The following is a 15,491-nucleotide window of genomic DNA, read 5'->3' on the forward strand; positions in this document are numbered from 1 at the left end:
TGAAAAACCACTCTCACAGCAGAGATTTGCATCATAAAATAGCGTCACAGACACAGTCCAGAAGGACGCGACCCAGCCTTTGATAGACGAAGCTCACTTTCCAGGCATGCAGCTCAGAAGGTCCACAGCTAAGACCAGCTGTGGCTTCCCATCTGCTGTCCCAACCCAATTTCCTAAAATAAACTCAGTGCCTGCCCACCAGTGATCCCTCTAAGCTGAGTGCTTGGGCAACTGCCCAGAAGAGCTTCAAATGCTGCCCAGCTGATCAGCAGAGCACCTGCTGCCTCCCACAGCTGGCAGCATATTTATATTGTGGTACACACCTGCACCTACCTTGTTGCACAAAATTTATTCCACACACAGATGGAAAAAATGTGGGGAAACACTGCTGCTAACTCTTGAAGGTAGCACATACTGAATTGCAAAAGCAGCTCTAGGAAAAAGCAAACAGGATCAACCTTCAATAGAGATGGCAAAGGAACAGTGGTGAACAAATGTGCCTGGTGCTTCTCAGCCTTACGAATTTGAAAACAATTAAGTATAAATTGAACGCCGTATTATGGAGTTTGCCAGACAACAGAGTCTGGATTAGAGAGGTTCAACCTGTACTTTGTTGACCTTGAGACATTACCATGAGCTACATACTCAAAACAGCAAGATCAGAGAGACACTTTCAGTATGTTATAAAAGCTTTGGTTTATTTTAAACAAGTAAAAATCCTCTACGGACAACAGCGGCCGGACTGGTGATGTCCCGCAGAGGAAGGACACAAAATCCACTCCAGCTTTTCAAATGAACTTCCTCTGATGCCCTGGATGCCAAACCACCCACTGATGAGCCTAGCACTGTCTACTGGCCCGACTGTCCAGCCCAAGCCAGCATGGTAGTTTCTAAAGAAGCTGCACAGCGACCAGGACTTGGGGAGTAACAAGGTGACTTTTCTCCTCCCCAGGAGTCTCTGTTTTTTTCCCCCATCCAGAACAACTTCCAGCTTTCACTACTCATCCATTTGCTCCATCCAGACTCCTAAGAGATATGGACTCAGACATACTCCCCACAGTCTGAGATGATCACTTTCTCCTTGGGTTTCCCATCTTTGCTGCCTTGAGCCTTAAGGAACATGAGACACAAAGTCAAGACAAATCTCCAAGCCGGGCCAAAGAAACAACCCATGGCATGTCCCATTGTTGGCTTCCCGGGTTCCTACCTCAATCTGCTGCACCACCTCCATCCCTTCCGTCACCTCTCCAAAGACCACATGCTTTCCGTCCAGCCAGTCCGTTTTATCACAGGTGATGAAGAATTGGGAGCCATTGGTGTTCGGGCCAGAGTTTGCCATTGATAACAACCCTGGAGACAAAATACTGTTACTGTACTGACGTCCAGACACGTAACAGGACCCCACTGTGCTGGGTGCCAGACAGGATGGCCCCTACCCCCAACAGCTGATAAATGCAAGTGATTGGTGCACCATTTGCCCTAGATTTTCTCTAGGCAGGCCCCCCAGCAGGGGGCGGAGGGGAACTGAACCTGGGCCTGAAGATTCAAAGGGGCCTGGAATTTTCAGCAGCGGTGACCAGAACCCTGGGCCCCTTTGTTTTGCTGCTGGAGAGCTGCTCTCCACGGCTCTGAGGACTGGTGGGGTGGGGTGGGATGGGGTGTGCCGTGTTCTGGTCGGTGGTAAGAACTGCCTGTCCGAAGCCCCGCCCCTTCCACCCAAGGCCCTGCCCAACCCGGATGACTGGAAAAAGGCAAATGTAGTGCCCATCTTTAACAAAGGGAAGAAGGATGATCCAGGGAACTATAGGCCGGTCAGTCATATACCAGTCCCTGGAAAAGTCATGGAGGGGCTCCTCATGGAAGTCATTTTGAGGGACTTGGAGGAGGGGAGAGTGATCAGGAATAGTCAGCGTGGATTCATGAAGGGCAAGTCATGCCTGACCAATCTGATTAGTTTCTCAGGTCAATTCATGGTACATATTGCCCCACAGTGTTCGCTACCAAGGTGTGCTCACCCACTGTGTGTATCAAAACACTACGCACTACAAGGAGCGCAGTCAGACCCAGTTTGGCTACTGGTTTAGAGGTGGTAAAATGTGGGGCTAGATTTTTATACAACGAACTCCCCCATGGCATTTTATCACCTCCCACCCATCAAACGGAACGAAAAAAATCCAAATCCATGCTCCCTCCAGTGTTCACAACCCAATCTTCAGCATATCCGAGCATCAGACCCTGAGATCGCAGCAAGGGTGAAACTGACTAAACTCAGGGTCTCTCTGCACAGAAAAGTTATTTCGAAATAACTTTGCTAGCGTCTACACGATGCAACTGCGATTTCAAAATAATGGTTGGCTTATTCTGAAATAGGTAAACCTCGCTGTGGGAGGAATAGCTACTTTGAAGTGGGGGCTGATAAGGTAGGGAATAGAGCCAATTTCAAAATAAGTCATAGTGTGCCCAATGGCTCTATTTCGAAACAGGCTCCATGTGTGTAGACGCTGTGTTTCAAAATAGCTAAGTGCCTTTTCAAAATGCATTTTTGGTGTAGCAATATTATTTTGAAATGAGCTATTCTGGAATAACTCTTCCAGAACAGTTTATTTTGAAATAACACAGCTGTGTAGACATACGGGAGAGCAGAATGATTAATACAGAGCTTCTTAGGGACCAGAAGACGTGGAGGCATGGCTTGGATGTGTAGAGAGGCATGCAGCATACTTATACCCTAAGGTTCTGGCATGTCTGTACTCCTACCCTATGGTTCTGGCATCAGTGTTCCCTGTTAGCTGTGGGCTTGTGCAGCTGCTCAGGAGAGATTCAAATGCCACCCAGCTGATTAGTGGAGTGCCCAGAGCAAGGGTTGTTTCTACTGGTGGTGCACATTTTCACATGCCTGGATGCACATAGCAAAATTTTATTCCATACACCTGGATGGAAAAGATTAGTGGGAACCTTGTCTGGCATGCCTACTTACCTACACCATGTCACCACCTGCACTGCTATTAGTGCCTGCATGAAAGATGGTGAGTAGCATATAGGCAAACAACACGAGCATGCAGGAGCAAGATTAGAAAGGCTAAGGCACAAAATGAGCTCAAACTAGCTACAAGCATAAAGGGAAACAAGAAGGCTTTTTACAAATACATTGGTAACAAGAGGAAGACTAAGGAGAGGGTAGGGCCATTGGTCAGTGAGGAGGGAGGAACAGTAACAGGGAATTTGGAAATGGCAGAGATGTTTAATGATTTCTTTGTTTCGGTCTTCACTGAGAAATCTGAAGGAATGCCTGACATAGAGAATGCTGGTGAAAAAGGGGTAGGCTTAGAAGTTGAAATAAGAAAAGAACAAATTAAAATTTACTTAGAAAAATTAGATGTCTGCAAATCACCAGGGCCTGATAAAATGCATCCTAGAATCCTCAAGGAGCTGATAGAAGAGGTATCCGAGCCTTTAGCAATCATTTTTGGTAAATCATGGGAGATGGGAGAGATTCCAGAAGACTGGAAAAGGGCAAATATAGTACCCATTTATAAAAAGGGGAACAAGAATAACCCGGGAAACTACAGGCCAGTCAGCTTAACTTCTGTGCCAGGAAAAATAATGGAGCAGGTAATTAAAGAAATCATCTGCAAGCATTTGGAAGGTGGTAAGGTGCTAGGGAACAGCCAGCATGGCTTTGTTAAAAACAGATCATGTCAAACCAATCTAATAGCTTTCTTTGATAGAATAACGAGTCTTGTGGATAAGGGAGAAGCGGTGGATGTGGTATACCTAGACTTCAGTAAAGCATTTGACACGGTCTCACATAATATACTTATCAATAAACTATGCAAATACAACTTAGATGGGGCTACTATAAGGTGGGTGAACAACTGGCTGGATAACCGTACCCAGAGAGTAGTTATTAATGGTTTTCAATCCGGCTGGAAAAGTATAACTAGTGGGGTTCCACAGGGGTCTGTTTTAGGACCGGTTCTGTTCAATATCTTCATTAACGATTTAGATATTGACATAGAAAGTACACTTATTAAGTTTGCAGATGATACCAAGCTGGGAGGGGTTGCAACTTCTTTGGAGGATAGGGTCATAATTCAAAAGGATCTGGACAAACTGGAGAAATGGGCTGAGGTAAACAGGATGAAGTTTAATAAGGACAAATGCAAAGTGCTCCACTTAGGAAGGAACAATCAGTGTCACACATACCGAATGGGAAAGGACTGCCTAGGAATGAGTACAGCAGAAAGGGATCTGGGGGCTATAGTGGACCACAAGCTAAATATGAGTCAACAGTGTGATGCCGTTGCGAAAAAGGCAAACATGATTCTAGGATGCATTAACAGGTGTGTTGTGAACAAGACACGAGAAGTCATTCTCCCGCTCTACTCTGCGCTGGCTAGGCCTCAGCTGGAGTATTGTGTCCAGTTCTGGGCACCGCAGTTCAGGAAGGATGTGGAGAAATTGGAGAGGGTCCAGAGGAGAGCAACGAGAATGATCAAAGGTCTAGAGAACATGACCTATGAAGAAAGGCTGAAAGAATTGGGCTTGTTTAGTCTGGTAAAGAGAAGATTGAGGGGGGACATGATAGCAGTTTTCAGGCATTTAAAAGGGTGTCATAAGGCAGAGGGAGGGAACTTGTTCTTCCTTGCCTCTGAGGACAGAACAAGAGGCAATGGACTGAAATTGCAGCAGGGGAGGTTCAGGTTGGACATTAGGAAAAAGTTCCTAACTGTCAGGGTGATCAAACACTGGAACGAATTGCCAAGGGAGGTGGTAGAATCTCCATCACTGGAGCTATTTAAGAAGAGATTAGATAGATGGCTTTCAGGGATGGTCTAGAAAATGCTTGGTCCTGCCATGAGGGCAGGGGGCTGGACTCGATGGTCTCTCGAGGTCCCTTCCAGTCCTACTCTTCTATGATTCTATGATTCTATATGTACTATTGTTAGACTGGAACACGAGCTAAATAGGAGTCAACAGTGTTGCAAAAAAAAGCAAACATGATTCTGGGGTGCATGAACAGGAGTGTAGTGAGCAAGACACGAGATGTAATTCTTCAGCACTACTCAGCACTGATTAGGCCTCAATTGGAGTATTGTGGCCGGTTCTGGGCACCACCTTTCAAGAAATGTGGAGAGAAACTGGAGAAGGTCCAGAGAAGAGCAGCAAGAATGATGAAAGGTCTAGAAAGGTATGAGGGAAAACTGAAAGAACTGGGCTTGTTTAGTTTAGAAAAGAGAAGATTTAGATGGGACACGGCAGCAGTTTTCAAGTACTCAAAAGAGAGTTACAAGGAGGAGGGAGACAATTGTTCTCCTTGGTCTCTGAGGACAGGACAAGGAGCAAGGGGCTTAAACTGCAGCAAGGGAGATTTAGGTTGAACATTAGAAAAACTTCCTAACTATCAGGGTGGTTAAACTGGAATAAATTGCCTTGGGAGTCTGTGAATCTCCATCACTGGAGATATTTAAGGGCAGGTTCGACAGACATCTGTCAGGAATGGTCTAGATGAGGCATGTCCAACCTGCAGCCCATGGGCCGCATGCGGCCCTGGACAGCTAGTAATGCGGCCCCACAAGATCATAAACTTTTAACATTATTATGTGATTTATATACATTAACTATATTATATATTTTGTACGCGGCCCAAGACTATCTTCACTCAATGTGTCCCAGGCAAGCCAAAAGGTTGGACACCCATGGTCTAGATGGTGCTTGGTCCTTCTATGAGGGCAGGGGATGGACTCCATGACCTCCTGAGGTCCCTTCCAGTTCTAGGCCGTGTCTACACCAGCCAAAAACTTTGAAATGGCCATTTCGAAGTTTACTAATGAAGCGCTGAAATACATATTCTTCAGCGCCTCATTAGCATGCGGACGGCCGTGGCACTTTGAAATTGACGCGGCTCGTCCAGACGGGACACCTTTTCGAAAGGACCCCGGCTACTTCGAAGTCCCCTTATTCCTATATGCTCATGCAAATGGCTGTTTCGAAGTTTTTGGCTAGTGTAGACGTAGCCCTAATGTTCTAGGATTCTACGGTACGTACCACCCCAGACCCATACCATACCGCAGGCTGAGAATCCGGCAACATTTATTGGTCCTGAACTCAGTCACCACCCAAAAGTTCCAAGTTCCAAGGAGCTGCCCCACACCACCTTTCCTGGAGCTGCCCTCCTAAGCCAGCCTGCCCCAGCGCCCAGCCAGTCTGGCCTTACCTGGTGCCGTGTGCTTCAGGATGAAGTTTTCATCATCAAACTTCTTCCCGTAGATGGATTTGCCTCCAGTGCCGTTGTGGTTGGTGAAATCTCCACCCTGACACATGAACTGGGGGATGATGCGGTGGAAACTGCTGCCCTTGAAGCCAAAGCCCTTTTCATGGGTGCACAAGCAGCGGAAATTCTCTGGAGGGGAGGGGAGGGGGCAGCCAGGGAGGAAAGAAACAGAGTTCTACGTTGGAGATGCCTGCAACGGAGCTGCAGGAGAAAGCTCACTCTGAAAGGGCCTCTGAGAAGAAGAGCTCGTGCTCACCCGTGGTCATAGGTACAATGTCCGAGCGCAGGAGGATCTGGAGTCGCCCCGCAGGCTTGTTTCCAATCTTAATGTCCATGTAAACCTGAGGGTTGGCCCTGGACTTCTTAGCGGGAGGCTCTCCCTAGGGAAGAAGAACAAAGCAACGTTCCCCTAGGTTGTTACAGAGGCCTCCAATCCCCAGTTCTCGCCTCCAGGGGCTCATTGCTCCAGGGGAGGTGGTGGCTGTGACAACTGCCCCTGCAAGACGTAGCTGCTCCCCCTCACACGGGGAACGTCTGTGCTGCAATCAGCTCTGACCGCAGCGTGTGCAGATGTACCTGAGCCAGCTTTAATCTACCGAGAGCTAAGCCGGGTTGAGTTACTACAGGTTGAACCTCTCTAATCCAGCACTCTTGGGACCTGGCTGGTGCAGAACAAGACAATTTGCCAGACGATGGGAAGTCAATTTTGTCTCGGGCATTACCAGCACTTCCACTGCTGACTGGGCTCTTAGAAGACATTTAGGAGTAAATTACAGCTAAATAACACCATGGAACACAGAGAGACAGACCTGGTAGCTGGAAACAAACTTTATGGGCCCGCAGGAAACTTGGACACACCCGTGATACGTGGTTGTCCAGCTACCTGAAATCATGCTGGATTGTGGATGTTACCAGACAAGAGAGTTCCAGATTAGGGAGGTTCAACCTGTAGCAGAACATTGCAGCAGTCCGGACATGTGCCTGAGGATGTACCCAGCCTCCCAGGCAGGGGCGAACTCAGGAGCCTGCACCGCACCTCCAGACACTGTTCTTATGACTCCATAAGTTCTGGTTCTGAAGAAGCCATTTTCCACTTCTGTGGCTTTTCAAAGGAATTTCTGGAGGTGCTCAGCCTGTGGCACACCCCCTCCCCACCCACCAGCTCCCGCCAGGTCCCCAGAGCCACGCCCCATAGGGTGACCATCCGTCCCGCTTCCAGCAGAACAGTCCCATATTTGGGACCCCCAAAAAGGCATCCCGACTTATTTTATAAAAGGGACTAATTGCCCCGTATTTGCTGGGCAGTGCAGCTGCTGGCCGGAGAGCGTGCGCTGTATGTCAGTACGTGTTCTCTGCAACAGAGGGAGCCAGCTGGTTAACTACCTTCCCCTTCCCCAAGGCTCAGGGGAGTGGGGAGTACCATTGCTGCTCCATCCTGGCTGCTTCCCTGAGGCTCAGGGAAGGGGGACCGCCCCACCCCATAACATATAAGGCTATGGGAGATATGGTCACCCTAACCCCTCACAACTCCAGCCCAGCCCGGAGTGCACCCTCTCTTCCCCACCCAGCTCCTGCCTGGCCAGCACCTCCTCACCCACGGGCTCCCCACCACGTGTTCATCATGCTGGAAGTCGGAGACGTTCACACCAATGTTCCACCAAAACTCTGACCACTTTCACCTCATCCTTTTGATCGCTGGAAGAGGAACAATTCCCTCCCCACCCCTGCATTCCTTCCCTCTCCACAGAGAAGACCAGAGCCCTGCCGTTCACCTCCTGCGCCTCCGACTTGGAAGGCTCGGCTCCCTCTTGCTCTGCGTTCTCCTCCAGAGTCTTCCCTGAAAACTTCTTCAGCCAGTCGTCATCTGACCAGACTGGAACAGAGAGAAGAGCAGCTCAGAACAAGGCCCAGGCCCAAGTTCGTGTGTTCTCCTGTGGCACTAGCAGCCATGTCTGGGTTTTGCACAGCTGGATGGTATTTAGAGCAGGGGCTCTAAGTCCCCAGCAGGAGAACAGGACGCAGAGCCCACAGCCCCGAGCACGACAGACCCACTGCACAGGTGAATGAGAAACTAGCTGGAACCCCCCATCAGTTACCTGCAGGATCAGCTCAGCACAGTGAGAGCTGGGAGCATGGGGCAGGGGCCTCAGGTAAGCGATGGGGAAGGGAGACACACAGCAAGTGAGAGTAACCGCAACACACAAGGCAGAACTGACAGCGGGAGGTTAAGTTCTTCCCTCTCTCACCCACTGACTCACCTGGCCTGGAAGAACCTTCCTTAATCCGCATGGGCTTGGCCAAGTTGACGCGAATCGTCCTGCCGAAAAGCTCGGATTCGTTCTAAGGGGAATGAAAGAAGGGGAGCCATTCCCACGGTCTGCATATCCCCCGGGGCCCCCAGAGAAACACAGAACGTGCTACGGCCCCGTGACTCTGTGTTACCGCGGTAACTAGGAACTCCAGGCACGGCCCAGGAGTGCCTTGGGCCACAGGATGGACCAGCACAGAGCCAAAAGACAGCCCTGCCCCAAAGAGTGGCTAAAGCATGGAGACAAGGCAACACAGAGGCCATATTGGTACGCCTGCGAGTATGAAAAAAAAAAAAAAAAAGGACCCACCTTCAAGCATAAGCCAAAGCTGCCACTACCCCCGTTACAGCTGTCAATTCCCTTTACCCCCTAAGAGCCTGCAGCCAGGACCACAAACCGCTGGGATTCCTTTCCAGTGGAGTCCATTCCGACAGCCGGAGAGTTCAGAACCGAGTTATTAAAAACCCCACCCCCTCCTACTAGAAAAGGCACAGAGGCCGTGTTGCCTGTCAGTTGAGCTCTTGGGCTCGAGGGCAAAGTCAGGTGCTGCCCAGCTGAATAGCAGAGTACCCACAGCCACCAACATGAGTTTCTACTGGTGGTGCACATCCACACATGGCTGGGTGCATATAAAATTTATTCCACCCCAGATGGAAAAAAATTAGAGGGAACGCCAGACAAAGGGTATCGGATTGATTGTCCCCTCCCTTGGCCTGGAAGGCACGGTGATGATCAGCTGTGAGAGAGTAACAGAAAAGTGCAGACAATGCTGGAACATTCTGCTATGTCCCATCCTACTGCCAGCAAAGCCAAGCCAAAGGACCCAGGGGACAGAGAAAGAACGTTCAGTAAAGAGGAACGTAGTTCATACCATATTGTCAATAGCTGCAGCAGCATCCTAAAACAACAGCAAAAGAAAATAAGTTAAAGCTCCTTTGCCCATTGCTCTTCTCTTCATGCAAAATTTAAAAAAAATCGCACTGGGTGCAGAGACTGCTGCTAGGATTTCATATCGCTGTGTAGCTTGGGCTGGGAGTGACTGTCCAACCCGAAAAAAAAAAAAAAAAGCTCCCTCCCAGTGTGCCCTGTAAGCAGAGCACTTGGGCAGTGGCCCAGGAGAGATTCAGGCACCCAGCTAATTAGCAGAGCACCCACCAGTCAACACCCGTGGGCAGCAGGTATTTCTATTGGTGGCGCACATCCGCACGTGCCTTGGTGCACAAAACAAAATTTATTCTCCCAACAGATGGAAAAATTAGAGAGAACCCTGCTCCCTCCTCCGTGTGAAACCTGCAGCTTCTTGCTGCATTTCACCGGGTCTTTCACAAGTGTTTTCGGACACAGGGCCAGATGCTTTTGGGGTTTTCTACCTGCTGATCCAATCAACGAAGGCCTCCAAACGGCACAAGGTTTGGGAGGCCGATTCTTACTTTTTGAAGTGCAAGACAGGGCCATTGGGCCACAAACAGGTGAGTGCACACAGTACCCACAGAGCCAGAATAGCAACTGGCATCATGGACTGAGTTAGCCGCGGTGAAGATTTCCAAGCATAAAGAGTTCCCACGATGGACATGTTTCTGCAGGATCATCCAAAGAAACCAAAAACCCAGAGATGGCAAATCAGACCCAGTAGAGAAAGACCCATCCATAGCTCTGACTGTTAACAAAAAAGGAGTCAGGTGCTGTCCTACCCCTCTTAAATCAACTGTAAAACTACCAGTGAGTTCAGAGACAACAGGACTGGGTCATACATGGTGGGGGAAGAAGGGATTTCAAACTCTTCTTTAAAACTTGCACCTTTCTCACCTCTGCCAGCTCAAACTCAATGAAGGCAAATCCCCGGTGCTTTTCTGGGGGAAGACAACAGGAAGTTAGAGACAGCAGGAAATCCCAAGAACAAAGATTTGTGCCAACAAAACTGCTGTGTAAATGCCCCCAGGGGACCGCTCTGTCCCCAACAACGGACAGCCCTGTCTGCTGTGCTTGTGGGTGCCTGTTTTGTCAAGAGAGCAGCCCAGCAGTCCGGCTGCTCTGTCGACAGCACAGAGCGCTATCCCAGTTTGCTTGTGTGCGTACCTGCAATCTGTCGACAGAGGTTTTGTCTGGAAAACTCTCCTGACAGTGACTTCTGTTGACAGATAGCTGTAGTGTAACCGTAGCCTGAAAGTTCACAGGGTGTCATACGACTGTTGTTGATAAATAGCGTATTCTGCATACCTTTTTGTTTGTTTCTTAATATCTTGTTTTCCTTTAGTGTTATGCATTGCTAGGTGTACCTCTCTGTTATCCTGAATATCTGAATATCCAACAACCTTCCAGTCCTGGGGCTGCCAGATATGAAAGAGTTTACCATACTAACTGCTGAGCCAGAGGTTGGCCATCCCTGCTATAATGTTTTGAAGGTTCCAAAGAGAGCGTGTTACTCAATTCAGCTAATTCAGAGTGCTATGACCCACCACGGTCCTGGTGCAAAGGGCAAAATGCGACATCCAGATGTGGATGTTACAGAAGCCCAAACCTCTACTGTTCCCATTGTGCAGGGATCTCTCTTTCAAGACAGACTCTCAAGCCCTGGTTTCTCAGGAACCAGCAACCCCATGGACAGCAGCTGAAGGCAGCACCTGGACACTTGATTCTTGTACACCGAGATCCCCACACAGCAAGAGACAAGGTCGACCGTGGCAGTAAATGACTCACCAGTTTCATAGTCCAGAGGGATCTGGATATCCGTGATATCTCCAAAGGGAATAAAGGCAGCATGAAGAACCTTTTCATCCACCTCCTCCGCAAGTCCACCTGCAAGTCACACAGAGCAGTCTCCAGCCACAAAGCCTGGTTGCCCACCTCTTCCCAGTGCAGAATTTACCCAGGTGCCAAGTGGCACCGATGCAGAGGAAAGACTGGGCTGGTGATTAAAGGCAGCTTGTAAACTACAGCTAGCACAGAATGCAGTGGCTCTTCTATTCAGCAGGCCTTCCCACAAGTGCCATGGGAAATAAGAGCTCAAGCGATCACACTGGTTTCCAAGCCATGCACTGGTGCAAGGTAGATGAAAGAACCGAAATGCTGAAAAGTTGCTTATGGATTGAGTCTTATCTTATTCCCAGGAAAATTAAGCATGTGGCTATGTCTCTGCAGGATGCAGGCCAGCGCTTAGGGGGAAGAATCTGAAATCTCTCCAGTGGCCTTTATACAGATCGAACCTCTCTTTCTGGCACCCTCAGGACCTGGCTGGTGCTGGATGAGAGAATTTGCTGGACGATGGGAGTTCAATATTGCCTAGCAAACTATCAACGTTTCCACTGCTTGCTGGGCTCTTAGAAAACATTTAGGGGCAAATTACAGCTAAATAACAGCACGGAACGCTGAGAGCCAGGACTGGTGGCTGTAAACAAACTTTATGGGACTGTGGAAAACTTGGCCACACCCATGATAAGTGGTTGTCCGATCAACTAAAATCACGCCGGATTATGGATGTTGCTGGGCAAGAGAGTTCCAGGTTAGAGAGTTTCAACCTGTATGGTTTTCAAAACCTTCTAGTATCCTCAGAGAAAGACAATCCCGTCTGTAAAGAAAAAGACACCGCCACCAGCAAAGAAGAAACCTAAAAAGGGGGAGGGGGCAGTGTTCCCTCTATTTTTTTTCCATCCACATGCAGAATAAATTTTGTTGCTATGTGTGCCCAGGTATGTGCAGATGTGCACCATAGAAACACAGCTGTGGGTGACTGTGGCTGCTCTGCTGATCAGCTGTGTGGCCGCCCCAGTGCTCAGTTTACAGGGAACACTGTGGGGGAGGGGGGCCATTCCAAGCTTCTAATTTTTTAAAAATCTGCCTGAAGAAATGTGGAATGCATTCACAACCAGTTCTGGCTCCTTTTCTGCTTGTCAATCTGAAACTGGCTTTGGTCAAATACCACTCCACCCCCTTCCTCCAATCTGCTAATCCCAGGGCAACAGCCAGGCCCATGGGCAAGAACAGGCCTTCTCAGACCTGTCAGGTGTACCGAGCAACAGGAAGGTTTTGCGCACAGCACAGTCTGGTAACAAACTTTCAGTCAGCCATGCTGCACCAGAAGCCTGACCTTATGCAGAGCAACACTGTCTTGGCATGACCTCCTCTGGAGGAGAGAGGACTGCAAGCTCTGCACAACTCAACTGTTAGCTCATAAATAGATCCAAATATAGCAACATGGAGACCTGACTGGTAACTAAACTGCTGGCAGATTTCCACGGTAATAGGGGAACTTTGCACAAGGGGACAGGCCACCTGCAAGGAAGTGGACAGAACCATCGCATTCTGTGCGCATACTGGCAGGTGAGATATTCTCACTGGTGCAAGCTGCACCTGCCCTGTCCAGGTTAGCAGCGACACATACACACATCGCCTGGCACAAACTAGCGGCTCAGACACAAGAAAGAAGAAAATGAGTGCACTGCCCAAAACTCAGAGGGGCAGCCGAATTAGTCTGTACCTTCAAAAACAAGAAGTCCTGTGGCACCTTATAGACTAGCAGATATTTTGGGTCTTTGCCCACAAAAGCTTATGCTCCAAAATATCTGCTAGTCTGTAAGGTGACACAGGACTTCTTGTTGTTTCTGCCCAAGACTGGGTCTTCCACACCAGCTGCCAACAGGTGCAGGCTGCCAAGTTGTTTGACTATGCAGCCCAACCTGCATACAGCACCAACAGGGCAGGAAACACGCAGGGCATAAACCACACAGGTGCTTAATGCCATTGCTTTTGCAGACACAGACTAGCTTGGCCACCTCTCTGACACTTGTGATATGCACAGTTTGTGTGTGAGAGATGCACACCAGTGCTCCCTATAAGCTGCCCAGTTGAGCTGCCCCCAGCCCCCATGAGAGATCTGGGTGCCACCCAGCTGATTAGCCAAGTGCCCGCAGCCTGTATTTCACCTGGTGGTGAAATACATGCCTCCGTGCACATAAAATTTATTCCACCCCTGGAGCAAATAAAATTGGAGGCAAAACTCTTGACCCCTCTCCACTTTTCATGAGCACGTGCTGACATTTGCAGGTGCACGGGAAGGAAGGTAACCATTGCAAAGGGCTGCTTCCTTTTAAGTTTGCTGTGACCGATTCTCCCCCTTGGGAGAGGGTCTCCTGCGCTAGTAAAGCCCCAGCTCCGGGAGTCCAGCGATTATGCAGATAGGGGCTTTGTGGGAAAAGAACAGCGGGTAACGGACACCAGCACGAAAATGCAAAGATAAATCGGCTCGGAACCATTGATGGAGGGCGCCCCCCCCACCCCCATGACTTCGGAGGGGATCTGCAAGTGCCCCCAGCCACTCGGCAGCTGCACCGCTCCCCGGAGCGGCAGGCAGGGCGCCGAGCCGGGGCAACGCAGAGACTGCGGGAAACCCCCTGCGATCGCCGGAGGCAGGAGAAAGCAGCCAGCCGGGAGGACTCCAGGGGGATCAGCTGATTGCAAGGGGCCACGTGGGGAGCTTCACGCCGGCCCCGGGCTGCTGTAAGAACTCCCCCGCTCCCGCACCGCCGCCGGCGGCACTTACCCACATACAGCACCCGCTTGGTGGAAGCCATCTTCCCGCCCCAAAACCCTCCTCTCCTCCGCCCCGTGCCCCGGAACCTCACCCGGCGCTCCGCCTGGGCTGGTCCCTCCCCTGCCTACCCACGTGGCGCAGCCGCCGCTGGTCTCTCCGGAGCCAGGCAAGACTCCGCCGGCTGCTTGTGCACTACGGCCCGCCCCATTTTACTGACCTCCCACCGCGGGCAGGCGGCCCTGGGCGGCGGGGCTCGCTGGAAATCGCTCCCGTGCTGTGACGGGGAGCGCTTCTGCCGGCTAAGCCGGCTGGTTGTGCTCACAAGACGGCCCAGGCTGTCTCCTGCCCTGCCGCCTGCACCCGAGTTTGTGGGACACTTTAAATATCCAGACTCGCATGGCCACCTTTGAAAACTGTTTCGCTTCTCACAAAGGCTCAGGGCTGACTGGATTACAGTCTTTAAAGTACGTACGTGGGGGATAAGTAAATATGGCTTTAGTAAAGAGATGGATAACAGCAGTCCACAGCCAGGAGTTGCAGGGAAACAAGTTCAGAGAAGAAATGAGATGTACATTTTCAACAGCTGGAACAACAGCCCCAGGGGGAGGGTAGAAGTCCCCTGTGGACAATTTTTTAATTTGAGATTGGATGTTGCAGAAAAACGTAGGAATTTTTAGGCAGAGGAAGAGTTCTCAGGTTTGTGCTGTACAGTGGGGTAGACTGTATAATATCAGAGGGTCTAGTTTAGCCTTTGAATCTATGAATTAGTAACCCCCCAAGTGAAATCTTTCCCAGGAAAGAGGGGAAATTAATTTCAATTCACATATCAGCTTCACAAATAACAAGCAGTCCTGTAGCACCGTAAAGAGTAACAAATTTATTAAGCAATGACTTTTGTGGGTAAAACCCATTTCCTTAGCCTATGTATAGACAGACAGTATAATTTGAAGTGGATCTTACCCATGAAAGCTCATTACTTAATCAATTTGTTACTCCTTAAGGTGCTACACGACTGCTTTTTATTTGTGAAGCTACAGACTAAGGTGGTTCTCTCCAGCCTAGTATCAGCTAGTTGTCATTGCAAACCACAGGTGAGAGAAACAGCATCAGATATCATTACAAGCTATTTATGTACACCTGGTTGGATGCAGGACTTAATGCAAATTGTCTGATAGACTAAATTGGGCTAGTTACCATGCTGAAACTCAGATCGTGAATGGCCAGGGGTTCAATGATCATAAAACTTGCTTGCAAGAGCTGCATTAGCCTGAGTCCAGTGCCAATTTTCTGTGCCTAATAAGTTTCACAAAGCTCTGCATGTCTCTGGGGTGCTCAGTAAACTGCTTTTCTGAGTAATCAGTAAGTTATTGTGCTAAGTGTC

At 49.5% G+C, this 15,491-nt stretch overlaps 1 protein-coding gene across 1 annotated transcript; it reads right to left on the reverse strand.

Annotated features, from left to right (window-relative positions):
• Positions 1 to 657: 657 nt before the first annotated feature.
• PPIE (peptidylprolyl isomerase E) lies at positions 658 to 14,176 on the reverse strand. The gene is made up of 10 exons (XM_074976464.1): positions 14,120 to 14,176; positions 11,281 to 11,379; positions 10,390 to 10,433; positions 9,455 to 9,481; positions 8,533 to 8,614; positions 8,047 to 8,147; positions 6,531 to 6,654; positions 6,218 to 6,403; positions 1,208 to 1,350; positions 658 to 1,110 (listed from the first exon to the last, which is right to left on the reverse strand). The coding sequence occupies exons 1-10, from the start codon at positions 14,148 to 14,150 to the stop codon at positions 1,042 to 1,044; spliced, it is 906 nt and encodes a 301-aa protein (XP_074832565.1). The 5' UTR covers positions 14,151 to 14,176; the 3' UTR covers positions 658 to 1,041.
• Between the last annotated feature and the right edge of the window lie 1,315 nt (positions 14,177 to 15,491).

Source organism: Carettochelys insculpta, chromosome 24 (assembly GCF_033958435.1).
Source record: "Carettochelys insculpta isolate YL-2023 chromosome 24, ASM3395843v1, whole genome shotgun sequence".
Lineage (NCBI taxonomy): Eukaryota > Metazoa > Chordata > Testudines > Carettochelyidae > Carettochelys > Carettochelys insculpta.

Bases quoted from the DNA above. Each gene is read 5' to 3' on its own strand.
- PPIE (XM_074976464.1), bottom strand. From the start codon at position 14,150: ATGGCTTCCACCAAGCGGGTGCTGTATGTGG. The intron at 8,148-8,532 runs GTGAGTCAGTGG...TCTCTGTTCCAG, and splicing joins GGAAGGTTCTTCCAGGCCAG to TCTGGTCAGATGACGACTGG. The intron at 1,111-1,207 runs GTAGGAACCCGG...ATGTTCCTTAAG, and splicing joins AGGTGGTGCAGCAGATTGAG to GCTCAAGGCAGCAAAGATGG.